Raw genomic sequence first — 16,408 nt, forward strand, 5'->3', positions numbered from 1 at the left:
AAGCAAGGAGAATCCAGCATCTTTCTGTGTGCTCTGCTCTAAAAGGCAATGTAGGAAATGCTCTATCCTTTTTACACATCAATCACAGAGGCAGTAAATCTTCCCTCAAATCCCAGAATTTCTTCTCCTTCATACCCAAGTGAGGTTTTATTCAGCAACAGAGGGGCTGGAATAAGAAGATCCTTACAAGAATTCATATACTCCCACATACAGGGGAGAAAAGGAGCACCAGACAAGCAGACAGCTCCTGGCAGATGGGAGCAAGAATGGAGGTAAGCATGGGGAAGTCACTGGAGGGAGCGGGGACTGGGAAGGCAAAAATATTAGGTAGAACCAGTGGTCAGGTAGGAAGAGGATCGCCAGGCTGTAGTGGGAAAAGAAGGAGTGAAAGGATCCAGAAGAAAGAGAAAATTCAGGAAAAAGGATCTCTAGGCAGCAGCGGGGGATGTCCCAATTTTGCCATGACATTGGACTTACTTGCATCCTTTGGCAACAAAAGCAGCTGTCCCCTGGAGATACATGCCCCCAGCAGGCACTAGTTCAGTCTTTGCCATACATAAAATCTTGAACGAGTGTTAAATGAGTGTTAAACTTCATTCTTCCTCTCCTTCCATCAAAATCCTCACCCCAAGCACAAAGCCCATGTGTTTTACTCTGATGTGCTGAGCTTAACACGGAGGCCTCAAACCAGGCAGAGGTGATGGTTATTACACACACACATGCCCCACAATATACAGGTGTGGGGAAAGACCACAGACAGCTGGGATCACAACCTTTTACGTCTTTATTTGCCAGTTAAGATCCTTTTATTCCATCAATGCAAGTATGCAGAACAGCAGGAAACCATGTTTTAAGCAGCACATACCAGTTGGCTGAGAATAAACTAACTACATTCCCCAAGCAATGTAAAAGTAACAATGCACATCATCTTCTAAAAGAAGAAACAAACAGATGTTGCAGCCGAGAGGCACAGCAGGCAGCTTCCGTACAAAGTAGTTTGGCTGTTTAAAATGCTAGAACCAGCCCTTGCCCATTTCTCCAACCCCAACCCCAAAAGTCCTGGTATAATTTAACCACCTTTTTTTTTTTGCTATCTACATAATATATAAAATATAAACTCTGTTTACTTATAACACTTAGTTTTCTTGATAAATAGCTCTTTAAAATATCTACTGTACATATGTCCATGCGTTGACATTATATATATATATAGCATTTATATATATGTATGTATGTCTGAAAAACAATAAATATATACTTAATATTGACACAGCAACAAACTGAACATTTTCTCAGTTTCAAAATCAAATAAAAGCAAACCAGTGGGAGAGCAACAGTGAGTGCTGCTCCTGAAGCACAGCACAACAAGGAGCTTTGATTCCTGCCCTGGCAGGGCACTCGGAATGCCCCGAACTCGAGCAGTTGTGGTGGTCACCTATGTTGTAATGGACTGTATTAGAAGTCACTTCAGGTTGTAGTTAGCCACCCTGATTGCCATGTGTAACACAGACTGAGCAGGAGCTCAGTGGGCAGCGAGGGAGGCTCACCTCCAGGTTTGCAATGGAATGAGAAACAAAGAGGGCAGGGAAGTGAGTCCAATGGCTGATATAAAAAAAAGGAAAACAAATAATGGACAGCACATGGCTGGAAGGTCATAAATAACCAAGGTAAACAAGTCAATAGAGTTAAGTGCTTTTAAAGACAATGGCTGGCATTGCTGCAAAATGTGTCTTGATGATCTGTTGCCAACTTCATGGAATGAATCAGTTTTCCCACTGCCACAAGAAGACACAAAGGAAACTCAGAAGGCCAAATTCAGATGTTAAAAATGGGGTCACTGTAAGATACTGTGAGGGTCCAGCTTCAGAGCTGAACCTGCCCAAGGGCAGCTGAAGTCACTGAACATCCTTAAACCAAGTGGATGAGATTTTTAAAGTATGGATTTTAAAAAAAAAAAAAAAAACAACCCCCCCCCAGCCCCAAACAATTAATTTCACACATGCCAAAACATAATAAAAGACTTTTAAAACCTTTCATTTCAAAACAGCATTCTTTAAAAATGGAACTCAATCCCAAAATAAATAAAAAAATGCAAATAAATACCCTTATACAAACATGTGTTCAGATTTGGATTGACCATAGCCATTCTGTTTATTCATTTTATTCATAATGCTGAATAAAAGATATTTCAGTCTGACCTGTGCTGATCCCCTTCTTTCCCCAACCCCAAGGCCTCGATCTGGCAGCTTCAAAAAAGACATTACTTGTTTGGACTGTGGCTTCATACACTCATTAAGTCATGAGGTTTTGACATCAGTTCATGAATGCAGCATTATGTGTAGTCCCATTTACTTAAAAATTTCCTCTTTTCATGAGCAAATAGAAGTGGTGAGTTAAGGGGAAATCATTTTTATTGGACAGACTTCACCCAGCAGCTCAATAAAGAGGAAATTTTAAAGCAGATAAGACTGCCAAGTATTATTCAGTCACACTACTTCTCTAAAATTTACAAATTTTGCTCCCCACAAGTAACAACTTCAACAACAACAAAAAGGAACTGCTGTCCTGAATAATCCTGCCATTTCACAATAGCTCCAGATACCCAGAGATCACTGCAGAGGTCGTAAGTCCAGTGTTGAGTTTCATGCATACTAAGGGTACATCACTGGGCCACGGGAACACCAAACCAGTGTGGAGTATGTGCACAAAGCCACAACTCTGGCTTGTAGATACAGAACTTAGCAGTGAATAGACTTCACAATGAGTGATATTTTATGCTGAAGGACATAAATAAAAGTCAAATAAAAAAAAATCCCAGCAACAAGAAGTTCTGTCATCACTCATTACGAATCTCTGCAGAAACAACATCAAGATACTATGTTTACCTTTACCCAGGAAATATGCCTCTTCTTGGTAGAATGTGAGTAATTTTTAATTGTCTGGGTCTATTCCACATTTGTATGGACAAGAAATTGAATTGTCATTGTGCTGTGACCACATGCAGCACAATGACAATTCAACCTTTTTTTGGATGGCTGAACTTCCAGAACAGCTGTTCACTTGTACAGTCACTTTTTTGAAAGTTATGGAAAAGAAGGGAACACTTAGTACAAAGTGGATAGTGCCTCTGATTGCCTGATGCTAGCTGGGCAGGGAATTCCCGTGCTTCCAGACAAAGCAAAGGATGAGCTCCAGAGCAACCCATCCTGAGCTGAAGCTCATCAAGGCATGGCCCAATTCTCTGTTGTGTTGGCTGCATGGGTAAGGTCCCATCTTCTCTACTTGGTATTTTCTCACTACACAGCTGAAGTACTGCAGATTTACCACATGCATGGTACTAGATGTAAGAAAGCCCAAGCTCCTGCAGAGTTCTTACACTTCCATGTAGGACTCCACTGAGATCAGCACTGAGGATGTGCCTATCCAGCAGGAGTATGGGACAGATTCTGCTTCCCCAGGGCTAGGGTCCCTTCTTGGGCTCCCACACACAGAGGCAGAGCAAGGCTGCTGCTGTCACCCTCAGGAAGTGCAGCCCTGACCCTCCACACCACCAGCATATCCTCCCTGCAGGGCAGGCACAGAGGTTCCAGCCTGCAGACACCTTCCTGCTGCTCCCTGCTGCAATCAGCACCCTCCCTCTGGGCACATTGAAGGAGCTCAGTTGTGCCCTGCTGTCACACAGCGCAGGGTTGCTCCACCCCTGGTGTGAATCCCAATGCAATTCCAATGGGAAATAAGACAAGACACCCTCTCCCAGCTGACTGTCCCAGCACTGGAACAGAGCCCTGCAGAGCAGCAAAGCTCACCCTTGGCTCTTCCTGTCTTTGGCAACAGACCATAACAATTGGTATCCTATGTGCACAGGTTGATGGCAAAGGAAAGAGCCTCTCCAACAGTAGTCCTGGGAAAGAGGAATGAAATTTCTTATCTAGTGTATGAATAAGATCATTTGGGGGCTACTGTAAATGCCAGCAGTAGCTGCAGTTTGGCTCCTAGGCCTGCACCAATTTAGCAGCATTCATCTCAAACCTTGTGGCACAGCATTAAAAGTGCAATACCAAATACATGTTTCCTGGGATGGTACTGCTTCTGAGTTCAGTAAAGTACATCTCTGCTATCTGATGCCCAAATTCCTAAACCTAACTTGAACTCCAGAGGCTATTTAGGGCAAATTCAATGTACTTTCAACTGTACCAAAGGAGCAGAGGGCTGGATGCTGCCAAGAAAAATCCCAGACTATAAAGAAACTATTTGTCAGAATAACAATACTCATTCAATAAATATACCAATTATTTCCTCCTCCAAGCCAGGTGGAAGTTTAGTATGTTTACACTTGACACTGCAGCACCTTCACCTCCTAGAGAATGGAAAAAACTGCTCCATAATCCTGAATGTATGCAGCTCCTGATGCCATTCCAGTTAGGTAACATAAATGTAGCATCTCTGTATTAGAAGAGGAGGTCCTACCCTATCCCTGCTCTCTCTGGGCCAGCACAAGGAGCTATACAAGATTCAACCCAGTTGAACACAGCCAGTACGAACAGCAGCATCAGATGTCTGTGTAAGCAAAGCATTGGATTTCCTTTCTGCTGCATCAGTAGGTCTGCACAGAGGATGGATGATGCCTGTCACCCAAACCTTTTTGTCTGGGGCAGAAGGTTTGAGCTCAGTAGTATTATCCTTACTCACTGTGTCTCACCTGTTCACTGCAGGGGCGGGGGAAAGGATTCTAAGTGGCATCACAAAACCCAGAAAGACAGGAAAAAGAAGAAAACACAGAGAGGAAACACGGCCAACATTTGTGAACCATAAAGAAGGGCAAAGACATGAACAGCAACTCCAGCACAATCACCAAACCACTGAGAAGCAAGATTCACAAACATTTTGGTCCATGTTTGGTTCCACTTTTGGATGATGTTTAACTAGACATGGTTAATTATCCACCAGGCTTGCATTCATGACTAGCCACTCTTTTCAGTAAATGGGTTTTGCTTCACTGTATGAAAACTCTCTTGATCCCCTTGGGGGTAATTCTGTTTTTCATGAGACAGGTGATTTCTTTATCAAATTCTCTCTTCTGTGTTACTTACTTTTCAGGGCAGGAACTGGATAGCATGGTATATAACAGGACAGTTGAAATGGGAAATTCCTATTGGCACAGATACTACCTCTGGAATTCTCAGAGGAACCCATTTTAAAGAAAAACAACCAAACTTGTCAAGGGCTGCTTCCCTTCCTTCCAAGAAGGAATGATGAAGCCTTGCCCGAGGTTTTATCCGAAACAGCCCCAGAGAGAGTTGCTAGAACTGGCAGAACAACATGGATAGAAACAATTCTCCCCTTGGGTGCAGTTTTGCAGTGTTACATTATTCCTTCATCAGTCACACTACCACACTTTGGGGACTATTTCACGAAAGGTCATATATATGCTCTTGAAATATTAAGTACACATGAATAATTTTGGGCTGGGAGACAAGTTTCCTAACTTCAGCCACACCAAAATTTAGAAGCCAAAATTCTCTGCAAAGGAGGAAGACAGGCATTTCCAGTGGGCACCTCTTTCTATATTAATCCTAGGGTGAACTGAGTCAGCCTTTGGAGAACTCTCTCTGTATTGACTGCAGTGATTTTGCTCATCTGAGCTGACTAAAGCCAGATAAGATGAACAACACTATTGATGCCCTCCTCTTCAAAAACGTATTTTCTCTTTATATTTACTGCTCATCCCAATGTTCTCTTACTTCCCCTAGTCAAAATTAACAAAAACCCTGAAAAGGTTTTTCTCAAGTTTAATATGATTTAGTGCTATATGCTTGTGTTCTACTTTTTTACTATCTAAAGACCTAGAGCTGTAAACACATCAGCACTGGAGCAGCTTTACACAGAAAAACAGTATCCCTATTTACTGGGATAAATCATGTGCCTTTCACTATATTCTTTCAAGAAGATATTCTCAAAAGAATAATTATTTCAAGACTGCAATCTAAAATATTAAAAACAAGAATAGGACAAACATAGTAAAAGAGTTTGTCCACCCCTGCACTGGTGACAGGGAATGATTAACATAGTACCAGTAGCTGGCCACTTTAAGGAGGTGAAAAGGCTGGGGGTCCTGTGTAATTTTTTTCCTTGTAAATAGATGGGAAATTTTCTCATCCCTTTTGTTTTTCACTCACACTTAACACTTGGTGGAGGTGAGCACTTCTGGGTTGAGGGATGTGAAATGACTTGTTGATGTGCATCTCTCAAGTGTGAGTTCACAGTGGTTTGAAAGTACACCACTCATCTAAACATTGGTTTTGGGTTACATTCCTAGTATTTCCCACCTAAAACCAAAATGCATGATGAATTCACTCAAAAGTCAGTCCCAAACACAGGAAATTTTGTGCAAATCTTTGTAAGACTAGCGTGTATAAGGAACCCCATTATCATTACTGCGTTGTGCCACCTGCCATCCATGAAGGTTTTCCATCACCCATTTTAATCGGAAAACCCGTAACACTGACACTTACCAGGAGCTCACAGAAGATCCTCCCTCCCCAAATACCCAGGCATATGCACTGTGGTTGAGGACTGCTTTGTTTTAAAAGCCACACATTTTCCTATTTAATTGTGCTTAAAAAAAAAACCCTAACAAAACAAAAAACCAAAACCAAACAAATCAAAAAACAACTACTAAACCAACACAGAGAAGCTCCTAACAGGTTGTATGAAAAGTGAACTGCCAAGATTTTCTGAATCTTGCAACACTTTCACATCAAGTCCTGTTATTCTGTGTGCTGGTTGGAGGTGTAGTAATACAACATGGTGGTGTCAGCTGTCATGGTAGGAACCATTCATGTCAGACACTACAGAAAATTTAATGACATGACAGTACCTTCACAGCCCTCTGGTAGGTAAGGAAAATCTAAAAGGATCTTCCCAACCTTTCACAGTAAACACAATTGGATAATCTAAAGCACCTGCAAGCAGGGGATGAGTCCATGATATATCTTTGCAATCAGCCAGCTAATACTGTTATTAAAACAGTGAAGTTTATCAGCTCTTAAGTCTCCTGTCTCTTTTGGGCATTTCAAAGGACCACATCAGTTTGGCATTTAGCTGCCAAAAGATTTCATTGATCCAGACACTGTATTTCCTTCTCCTGTAATCCTCAGCTAAGACACCCAGGCCCTTCACAGGGGCTCAATTACCATCTCCTTCAAGAGCTGTCTAGTTCCTATTCATTCCTAGGAGCTCAGAGGAGCTAGCAGTACAGAGACATCCTGCTCTTCCGCATGGCTTCGCTGATCAAGTATGCCGGGCTCAGTTCTGGCTCCTCAGTCATGATTGAAATGTTCTGCCACTCCCCCAGCTGGTTTGACTTTTTAATGGTGTCCACCACACACAGGGCGTACAGACAGTCGTCAAAAGTGGCAGCCATCGTAAGGGGCCTCCCGTCCCAGGTCCTCCTGTCGTCCTGGTCCTCAAAGGCCTGCCGGACAGCCTGGACCATCTTAATGGTGCCCCGCAGGTAGGGGGATGGGATGTCACTGAAGGCTTTCTCTGGAAGCAAGGAGTTGCTGACCGGCGTGGAGTCCTTCAGCAGGAGCTCCCGCTGAGGAGAGCTGTTGCTCTGTCCGTAGAGGTCGGTGCCTATCACAATGAGCCGTCCCGCCGAGCCCACCACGATGATGTCCTGTTTGAACTCCCCCGGGATGTTGAAGTTGAGCGTCACTGTGCAGCACACTCCGCCTTCCAGGACCATCTGAAACGTGCAGAAGTCATCGCTGGTGATCTGCCGGATGCCCTTGATGTGGTCCGTCTGCTTCACAAAGGTCTTGAGCAACCCGTGCACCTTCACAGCCTTCTGGCTGGTGAGGAAGGTCAGCAGGTCGATGATGTAGGTGCCGACCGAGTGCAAGCCCCCGCCTCCCATCAGGTCATCACAGCTCCAGTTGTACTTCTTGCCCAGCAGGCTCCCGCTGTGGACCTGCACCTCGCACACCAGCAGCTCCCCCACGTAACCCTCCTGGATCAGCTGCTTCATCTTCACAAAAGCAGGCAGGAAGCGCAAAACGTTCCCCATGATGCTCATGAGCTTAGGGTAATAATGAGCCGCAGTCATCATCCTGAAGGCATCCAGGGGAGTCGCCGTTCGGTCACAGATGACGTTTTTCCCAATGCCTGAAACGGTGAAAAAAAAATCATTAATAAAGTTTTATCAATGGAGTAAGCTGAAAGCCTCAAGGCTATTCTTAAAGACTAAGCCAAGGAGAAAGACCTTAGAAGAGTAACACCATATTGAAATGTTTTCAAGGCACAAAGACCCACTCTGGCATGCTTCCAAAATACATGTAAGATTTTTTTAAGCACCACAATGAAAATGTGTTCCTTTTTATTTTCAAAATGCACTCCTGTCTAAAAAGAGCTCAAAGGTGAGAGCCTGAACAGAAAAAAGTAAGCTCCCTTCTGGGAGCAGGTATGAAACCAATCACCCACCTCAGCCATCTCACAGACATCTCTTCTGTGACAACCAGCCCATGCAGGGGTTTCTGTGAGCTGAATCTGAGGTTCAATTCAAATCCCTGAAGGGTATGAATGACACAAGTGCATGTATTCAGTAACTTAACACAGGTAGACTGAAAAGCCTGGCTTTGTCTTCTCAGTATTCTTGTCTCTCCCTCTTTCCTGCTCAGACTCTTTTAAGAGGCTCTGAGGGGAGAAGCACTGGGCTTGCTGCCTAATTTAAAATTAAGAAATTGCTTCTCACACATAAAATGCCCCACTATTCTGTCAGTGGCACTCAAAGTGTTTTTTGAAGCAGTTCTGCTGAAATGTCAGCAGCACATCCATGGTGCCAAGGGAGAGTCATGACTGCTCTAAAACAGGTCAAATGTAGCTGTGACAATCTGTTCCCTCGTGGAGTTGTCCATATGGCACACTGTTTACTGAAGCTTGCACGACAGCCCCCTTTTATCTGGTCATCAAGGTGTGCAACTGAATGCAGTGCAGGCTAAATAATGGGCTTATTACTGGTTTCTTCTCCTCAAACACTTTCCTTCTATACCCACACACACATAGATAGTGACAGAATCTCCAGTTTCCTTCTTAGTTGCATACAGACTTTTTTTATGCTTAATGATCAATAAGCAGGTGAGCTGTGGAGCACTTTGGATATAAACTATGACACTAAATATGACCTTTACCCGGAGAGCCTTGGGCTACAGCTAGGCCTGGCGCTTAAAAGAGCTGAATTTGAGTCCTTGCTGATAGAGTCCAGATGAATAAATTTACTTGCTAAATCACATTGTATTTTCATTCCTGTTCCCTTCAGGTAGTTTTAAAAAAATCTCTTTTTCTTTTAAGAGCTGTTCCGAGTATAAAATTTTACATGTTTTGGAGCTGTTTGGATGAAGTCATATAAGTACAGACAGATGGCAGGGATCTATCTGAGCCCACTTACATGAATATTTAACAGCCTGACTGGAAGAAGAAGGGGGTCACAGTCCAAACCTTCAATAACCAGCTTATCCACACTACCTATTCCCAGTCTTTGTCTGCTGCTATTTGAGTAGCTGAAACTGGAGGGAGGGAGGGCTGTCATTGCTCTAGTGGCAGTCACATCCAGTTAACAGACAAAAAGGGAAAGATCTTTCTTCAATTTGCTCCTGTTTACCTTCTCCTTAATCAGATAAGTAGAGACATTCACATTTTTTCTCTTAAATTAGGCAAGAATCTTCTATTCAGTGGCGGTCTTCTCTTCTTACTTTTCTCTCTCATCTTTACAGATAGCTATTACTGACTGAGTTGACATTTTCAATAATGTCAACTAATAGCACTTCTTTTCCTGCCCCTGAATAGTATTTTGCTGCATCTGTTTGATATTGGAGAAAGCATTCATCCACCTGCCCTGTATCCTCTAACTGGTAGCTCCAGCTATGCCACTTGATACAAATCACTAATGTAGTAGTCCTTGAGTTAAACAGACTCTTTGCAGAGAGATTTTAGTCTGGCAAATTAGTTATCAAAATAAGGGAAATCTTAAGAGAAAACATCCCTAGAGTCAAACTGTCCTTATGTAGCAATTTTCCCCACAAAGAACCAATACATGCTACCTCATTATCTGACCTGCTCACCACTGATCCACAAAAGCATCACGTTCTGCTCCAGTTCAGCTTGCATCATTCTGCCTCACAGACTCCTGCCACATTTTACCTGAGGTCTGTCCAGGCACTGTGTCTCAAGATATGCAGCTCCACACATGTACTTGCTAGGAAAAGGATCTGTGTTCATGAGGAATTGCAGCCTGGGGACAATCTTTTTGCTGAGTGTTCTGTGCCATGCATGGTGGGGGTCAGTCCTTCACCATGTGGGGCAAGGAATACTTGGGACTGTCAACATCTGAGTATGAAATTATGATTATTAATATGAAAGAGAAGCCTATGGGTTTTTACATTCCATTCATTCGGAAAAATTGCCATTGAGATCAGTGTAACTCAGGCATGTGTGCAGAGGAAAGGGAAGAGCCCTAAATATTTATATGGGGACAGGGAGAAATTGAAGTCTTAAAATTACTCCTTCCACCATTTCAACCTTTTTGGAAAGGTTGAAACCTCCTGATTTCAGCAAATCCAAAATGCAAATGTTCTGAGAGACTTTCTGTCTCTGTGCATATGCTGATAATACGTGCTGTTCTCTCATCCCTGTCAGGGATTTAAACAGATTTTTGCTTGATGCCCAGAAACCTTTTATATGCTATTAAAGCTTGTGCAGCTCTTTCAGCATAACACTGCTCAGCACTTAAGTCTGTGTGCACTACAGATCTTTGTCTCCTCTGTAGCTGCAAATCTGCAAGCAGCCACATTAGCTTTCTGAAGTAGGGAGAGAACATGAAAGGTTTGCTTAATTCAATTTAGAGAAATACTCTGGTGTGTTTATGCAACCAGAATGAGAAAAAAAAACCTAATAAAAACACCATTTTTCTGCTCTCTTCCCTCCACTCCCTTCTCAAAAGGAGAAGGAAGAAAAAGCACCTTCCCCTGGAGCCATTCTCTATAGCAGCATCAGGCAGAGCAGAGAGCAGTGTGCAAGGAAAATCTCCCTTCCCAACACTAAGTCCCATGGAATGACTCTCCCTTAGCACCACGGCATGCTCTGACTGCAGGTGCTGTGGGGGGCTTCTCTGGGAACTGACCCCCTTCTCCTCTAGTCTGGGGCTGTGGTCTAATCCTCTCCACTTTTGGGCAAGACTCTAAGAAAGGATTAATTGTTACTGTTTGTCATTCTACCAGCGTGTTTTGCTGTTTCACATGTCTTTGAAAATCGCACCACAACAGACAGCAAAAACTTGATTAATTACATAAAAGCAGGGAAATGCAGCCAGCTTGTTTCAGCAAGAAAGTGAAATACATCTGTCCATGCTGATAAGCAGCACAGTTAGATAAATCTCATCCTATGAAAGAATACACACCCCTTCCACCTGCATCAAGAAATCTGGTATACAGTGCTACTGTTCTTAACCAGGCAACTAATGAGCATTGATTTCTTGACTTTTCAGGTAAAATGACAAAGACAAGTATTTTAAATACATATCAATCTTTTTGAGGGCTCCACACAGGCTTCACTCCAGCCTCCCAGCTTGACTCTGCTCTAGAGAGTGGTGCCAGCACTGGGAAAGGCTCACTCCTGGTTAGGCCAAGTCCAAAGCTGAAGGTGCGGAACACGTCTCCTACCAAGGCTCATAAAGAGCATCCCCCAAGCCAAACCTTAACTTTGGTACCAGTCTGCCTTTTTTTAATACGGTTATTAAAGAACACTGATCTTCTCTGTAGAAGCAGATGTCTAACCAACTCTATAGAAGCAGCTGAGCAATTAGAAAAAAATTGTCTGTGCTACCATTCAAGCGAAGATCTCTCTAGCACTTTATGTTGGAAAGTCAAATCATAACCATGCTCTACTGGCTTGTCACCCACCTAACAGTATTTAATTCTGTCAGGAAGCCATGTGATTTATTTGCAATCCTCAGTCTTCATTTAAAAAAAGGGAAGCCCATGTGAATTGGAGATAAGCCCAGAACTGAGTGGCGAGTAGATACAGTCCAGGGTAGTAGCATTTACATTTTTTCCCATGTAATTGCAGGGAAAGAGTGAGGAGCTACAGTAAGAATTTAATTACTGACTCTGCAGTTCCTGGAATTTGCATCTCTTCATTTTACAGATGAAGCACCTTTCATGCTCCTTGGCTACCAGCAGCCCAAGTTTCTTTGTCCCTGTATCATCCCTGTGCTGCACAGCTGAAAATGAGCAGAACTCACAGCACAGGACAGGTAGAAGGGCTGTAACCAGCACAGGCATTATCAGTTCTGAAACCTTCAATGTCAGCTTTTTTCCCCATCTGCTGTGATTGTTTCAAATAAGGAGAGAAAGATTTTCACACAAAAAAAACCTCCAACTAATTAAAAAAACAAGTGTCTGTCTGTGAACTGAAGTAAGACTAGTCCTCTATATGTTCTGCTTAAAACATGAGGCCCCAATACAATATTTTCTCTTCTTCCTATTCACAAGAAAATCAGAAAGGGCTCTATTTGGAGTCTGGGCATATAATCAAATCCTTCAGTGGCACAAGAAAGATTCATTAGTTAGCAATTCCTACCTATTGCTCTTTGTCAGGATGGAGGAGTAAGAGAGACAGAAATAAAAAATAAAGTTTTGGTGAACTGAGCTAAATTTGTCATCAGAAAAAAAAAGCAATAAAATCTTTCTAAAAACAAAGAGGAACTGTCAACATTCAAAGGACAGTCTGAGGGTTTCAGAAAATACTGGAGTGGTGAAAAGAGCATGCTTACCAGGTTATTTCAAATAGATGACAAAATATGTTTTTCAAACACTTTTTTTAAAAAAAGAAACTAAACAAAACTATATTCCAAATGGTAACAATCCACACTATCCTTAATAAGCATACAATAAATAAATACGGGCAAGTTTTTCTTCTCAGATTTTCATCATTGCAGCTGCTCCCGCTGCCTTAGGATCCCATGCACAATCAGAGGAAGACCTTTCCCTGGGAGTTTATCAAAAACCATCAAAATAAATGGCCTAAATCAAAATACACTACTTATTTAAATAATTGATACCCAGCAGTTTGTTCTTCTGTACACATGTACACACATTGTCATCTCTGGGGCTGTGCACAGAAACCATCTTAGAAATTAAGTAAGGCGCCTGGAGCCAGCCTGTGGTTCCCTACAGCCAAACTGATCTTTGATACCAACTGTGTATCAGTAGAGAGAGCTGTGTGTTTTATGTAACAATGACCTCGAAAATCCCAAGTTATTTTAACCATTCCCTTCTATGCCTTTCTTTGGAATTTGCAAAATATGCAACATTTGGAGGCTTAATTTTGCCAGGACCTGTAAAAAACTTTCTCAGTTATCAACTCATTCAAAATATTTAAACAGTCTGAAGAAAATCAGAGGTAATGAAGTTCTCTTTTCTTTCCAAGTTCATCACTCCCTGGAAAATCCAGAAGACTATTTAAGAGATCTGAGCTGTAACCATGCTGAACCATTGACTAAAAAAGAGACACACAGACCTAAAAGAAGGTGACATTATTTTTTCTGTTACAAAAGTGTCTTTATGATAACCACACAGTGATGGTCCCTTTTGTATGAAGCTGGAGCCAACCATTTGGTACTATTTGATATTTCTAGCAGATCTGAGAGACACATAAAACTGAGACCATCTCTTTGGAAATTGTACACAGATGTAGAATTCAAAACCAGAAGCTCATACAGCCACTTATTTTAAGTTTAGATAGCTGGGGTGGCTCAGAGATAAGCAGTGATACAGCCAGTTTAGCCTGCTACATGCCCAGAGAGCCATAAACCTCTGGCACTAGAAATCACAATTCTCTGATCTGCTCTTCAATCACTGCAGTATTATTTGGTGAGCAGTGCCCTCTCTTTACTAGAGCTCTGCAAAGGCATCCTTCCTCCCTTAGCTGCAGTTGATGACTACAAGGCTACCTTGGTCCTTGTCTGTCAGGAGCAGGCAATGCCCTGACCCCAGGCACAGCTTCCAAACAGGCATCTTTGCAAAAAGTGCTGCCTTCATTTTGGCTCTGCTGACACAAAACTGCTGTAAGGACAGGAGGGATATTGTGCTCATTGATACAAAGCCCATCTGCATGTTGGAGCAGCAAAAAGGGACTGACAAAATGAGCATCAGGAGGACTCAGGTGAAGTCCATAGTCCTTCTTCCCTCCTGGGGCTCCCTAGGGAATCCAAGGCAGCCACTGGAGTCACTCCAGATGAGCAAGCATCAGCAGAAATCCAGCAGAGACAAGCAGGAAGGTGGCTGAGTAAATAAAGAAAGGGAAAGAAGAGGGAGCTGGAAGTAAAAACATTCCCAAGGTGGAAAGAAAGGCACTGCAAGGGGCTGGTGCAAAAACCCATTGGTGCTCCTGCCACTCCAGGAGCTACACAGCCAGCCCTAATGGTATCAGCAACATCCCCACTGTTTGGAGGCTCATCCTGAAAGGATCACCTTCAGTCTGATTTTTGTACACTGCTAGCATCTTTTCTCCAAAAGAAAGAAATAATGGAGGAGATAAATAGATTTCAGAGAAAATTAGCCCCCTTCTCTACCCAAAGACTGGACAGGAAGGAGGGACAATTAAGAAAAAGTATCTGTATTAAACTATGATATGTGTAAGAATGAACCTGTTGCCCAAACAGTACATTAGCCTAAAGAAATGCAATACTGGGACAGGCTATTCTATGGGGCTGATACTATTTTCTGATGTGGAGATGTGTGAATCACATACTGCACAGTGGCTAAAAGCTTTTGAATCCCTCACAAAATAACAGATATTCAGGAAGAGTGGAAAACTGGATAGACGGCTGCTCCGTTCTGGGAAATGAGGAATGATGTCTGGGCCATCTCAAAAGAACAATCACTCAGGTGATTTGAAAAACCTTTTCACATGGGAGTAGGATTTTCATTAATACGTAGATGTGTCTCTGCTCTTATGAGACGCTGCTGCCATCAATCTTATGATATAGTAATGATCATAGTAACAATAAAAACAATAGTTACATTTATTGTATTCGGTGCATTATCTGTCATTCAGTTCTTGAGTGGCATGAAAAAATACATTTATTTCAATCAGTACATCTGCCAAGGAAAATTGATAGCATGACAATGTTTCTTTGAAGAAACCTTATTTAAGAAACCTTTTGACAAGGAAATAAATCTGGATGATGAATGCCTAACAAGATTGGCTTTAGTCACAGATCTAACATCGGCCAAGACAATCTTTGTTAACCACAGATATGCATATCTGTTGCAAAAAATCAAGTTACTACAACATAGTGAATCACAGCTCACGATCTGATTTGTATTAACAGGCCATGTGTGTATTCCTAGTCCGCTGTAAGTGTGAAAGAAAATAACAGTGACTGAAGGAACGTGTTTTGCTTTGAGACTGGAACAGACAGTAAATGCACACAGGCAGTAATACACTGCCCTGCTAATGAGCAATAGCTCTTTTGGCCCCAGCAAACCAATGGTTTACACAGATTTTACAAACCCTACACCTCTTCCTCTGCATCAAAATATTATCAAGTTAAAGAACATATGCACTGTTAAATTCTACAGTCAACTGGGACAAATTGCACTTCACAAATATTGGATGAGAAATCTCTCTACAGTAAAAACACATACCTGAACTGTACACAGTCTCAGTTAATTCATGGCTCTGGTCCATCACTGATTCCAGTTTTTAGGCTGGTTTATCCTCACTGATATAATTTATCTTTCACACAACTCCTTTGAAAACAAAACTTAAACATTCAAATACACTGGGAAAGAAAAGCTGTTTGTGTCTCTGCCTTGGCTGTTCTGTAATCACAGGCTAAACCAAACTTCACTTAAGCAACTGTGTGCATGATGAGACGAAAACCTGCAAGGCTACCTTGCTGCAGGTGACACATGAGCATCATCTCCAGCGACAGTTTAGGTGTCACTCACTAACGAGACACACGCAGCTCACACGCGCAGTGCCACAACTGCAGTCAGGCTCCAGAGGTTGCCATGAGCTGGGAGCTCACACCAGTGATTGCAGCAGGGCTAGCAGTCTGTAAACCCCTTCCAACAAACAGAAAAACAAGGAATTGCTTTGAAAAAAAAGAAAGGGGGGCGGAAAGCTATTCTGGGTTATTTTGTACATAGCTCCTGAGGTATGGTGCCTAGGCTGGGAAAATACCCCTGCTGACTCCAAAAAGATTATAATGATGCCTGCAGGTAAGGAAGTGCCACCTAAGCAGAACCAGGACAGTTCATCAGTATGAGAGAAGACTGTAATGATGATATCAATTTTCATTATGTGCTAATATTACATTAATTTTATTTGCATGGAGGTAGTCATT

General features: G+C 42.4%; 1 protein-coding gene across 1 annotated transcript in view; it reads right to left on the minus strand.

The window, feature by feature from the left end:
• Positions 1 to 759: 759 nt before the first annotated feature.
• GFOD1 (glucose-fructose oxidoreductase domain containing 1) overlaps positions 760 to 16,408 on the minus strand; it is a 71,142-nt gene continuing 55,493 nt past the window's right edge. Inside the window, exon 2 of the mRNA XM_039712080.1 lies at positions 760 to 8,166. Coding sequence (XP_039568014.1) covers positions 7,247 to 8,166 — 920 coding nt within the window. The 3' untranslated portion in view covers positions 760 to 7,246. The remainder of the gene's footprint in view (positions 8,167 to 16,408) is intronic.

This window comes from Passer montanus, unplaced genomic scaffold (assembly GCF_014805655.1).
Source record: "Passer montanus isolate IOZ18808 unplaced genomic scaffold, ASM1480565v1 scaffold26, whole genome shotgun sequence".
Lineage (NCBI taxonomy): Eukaryota > Metazoa > Chordata > Aves > Passeriformes > Passeridae > Passer > Passer montanus.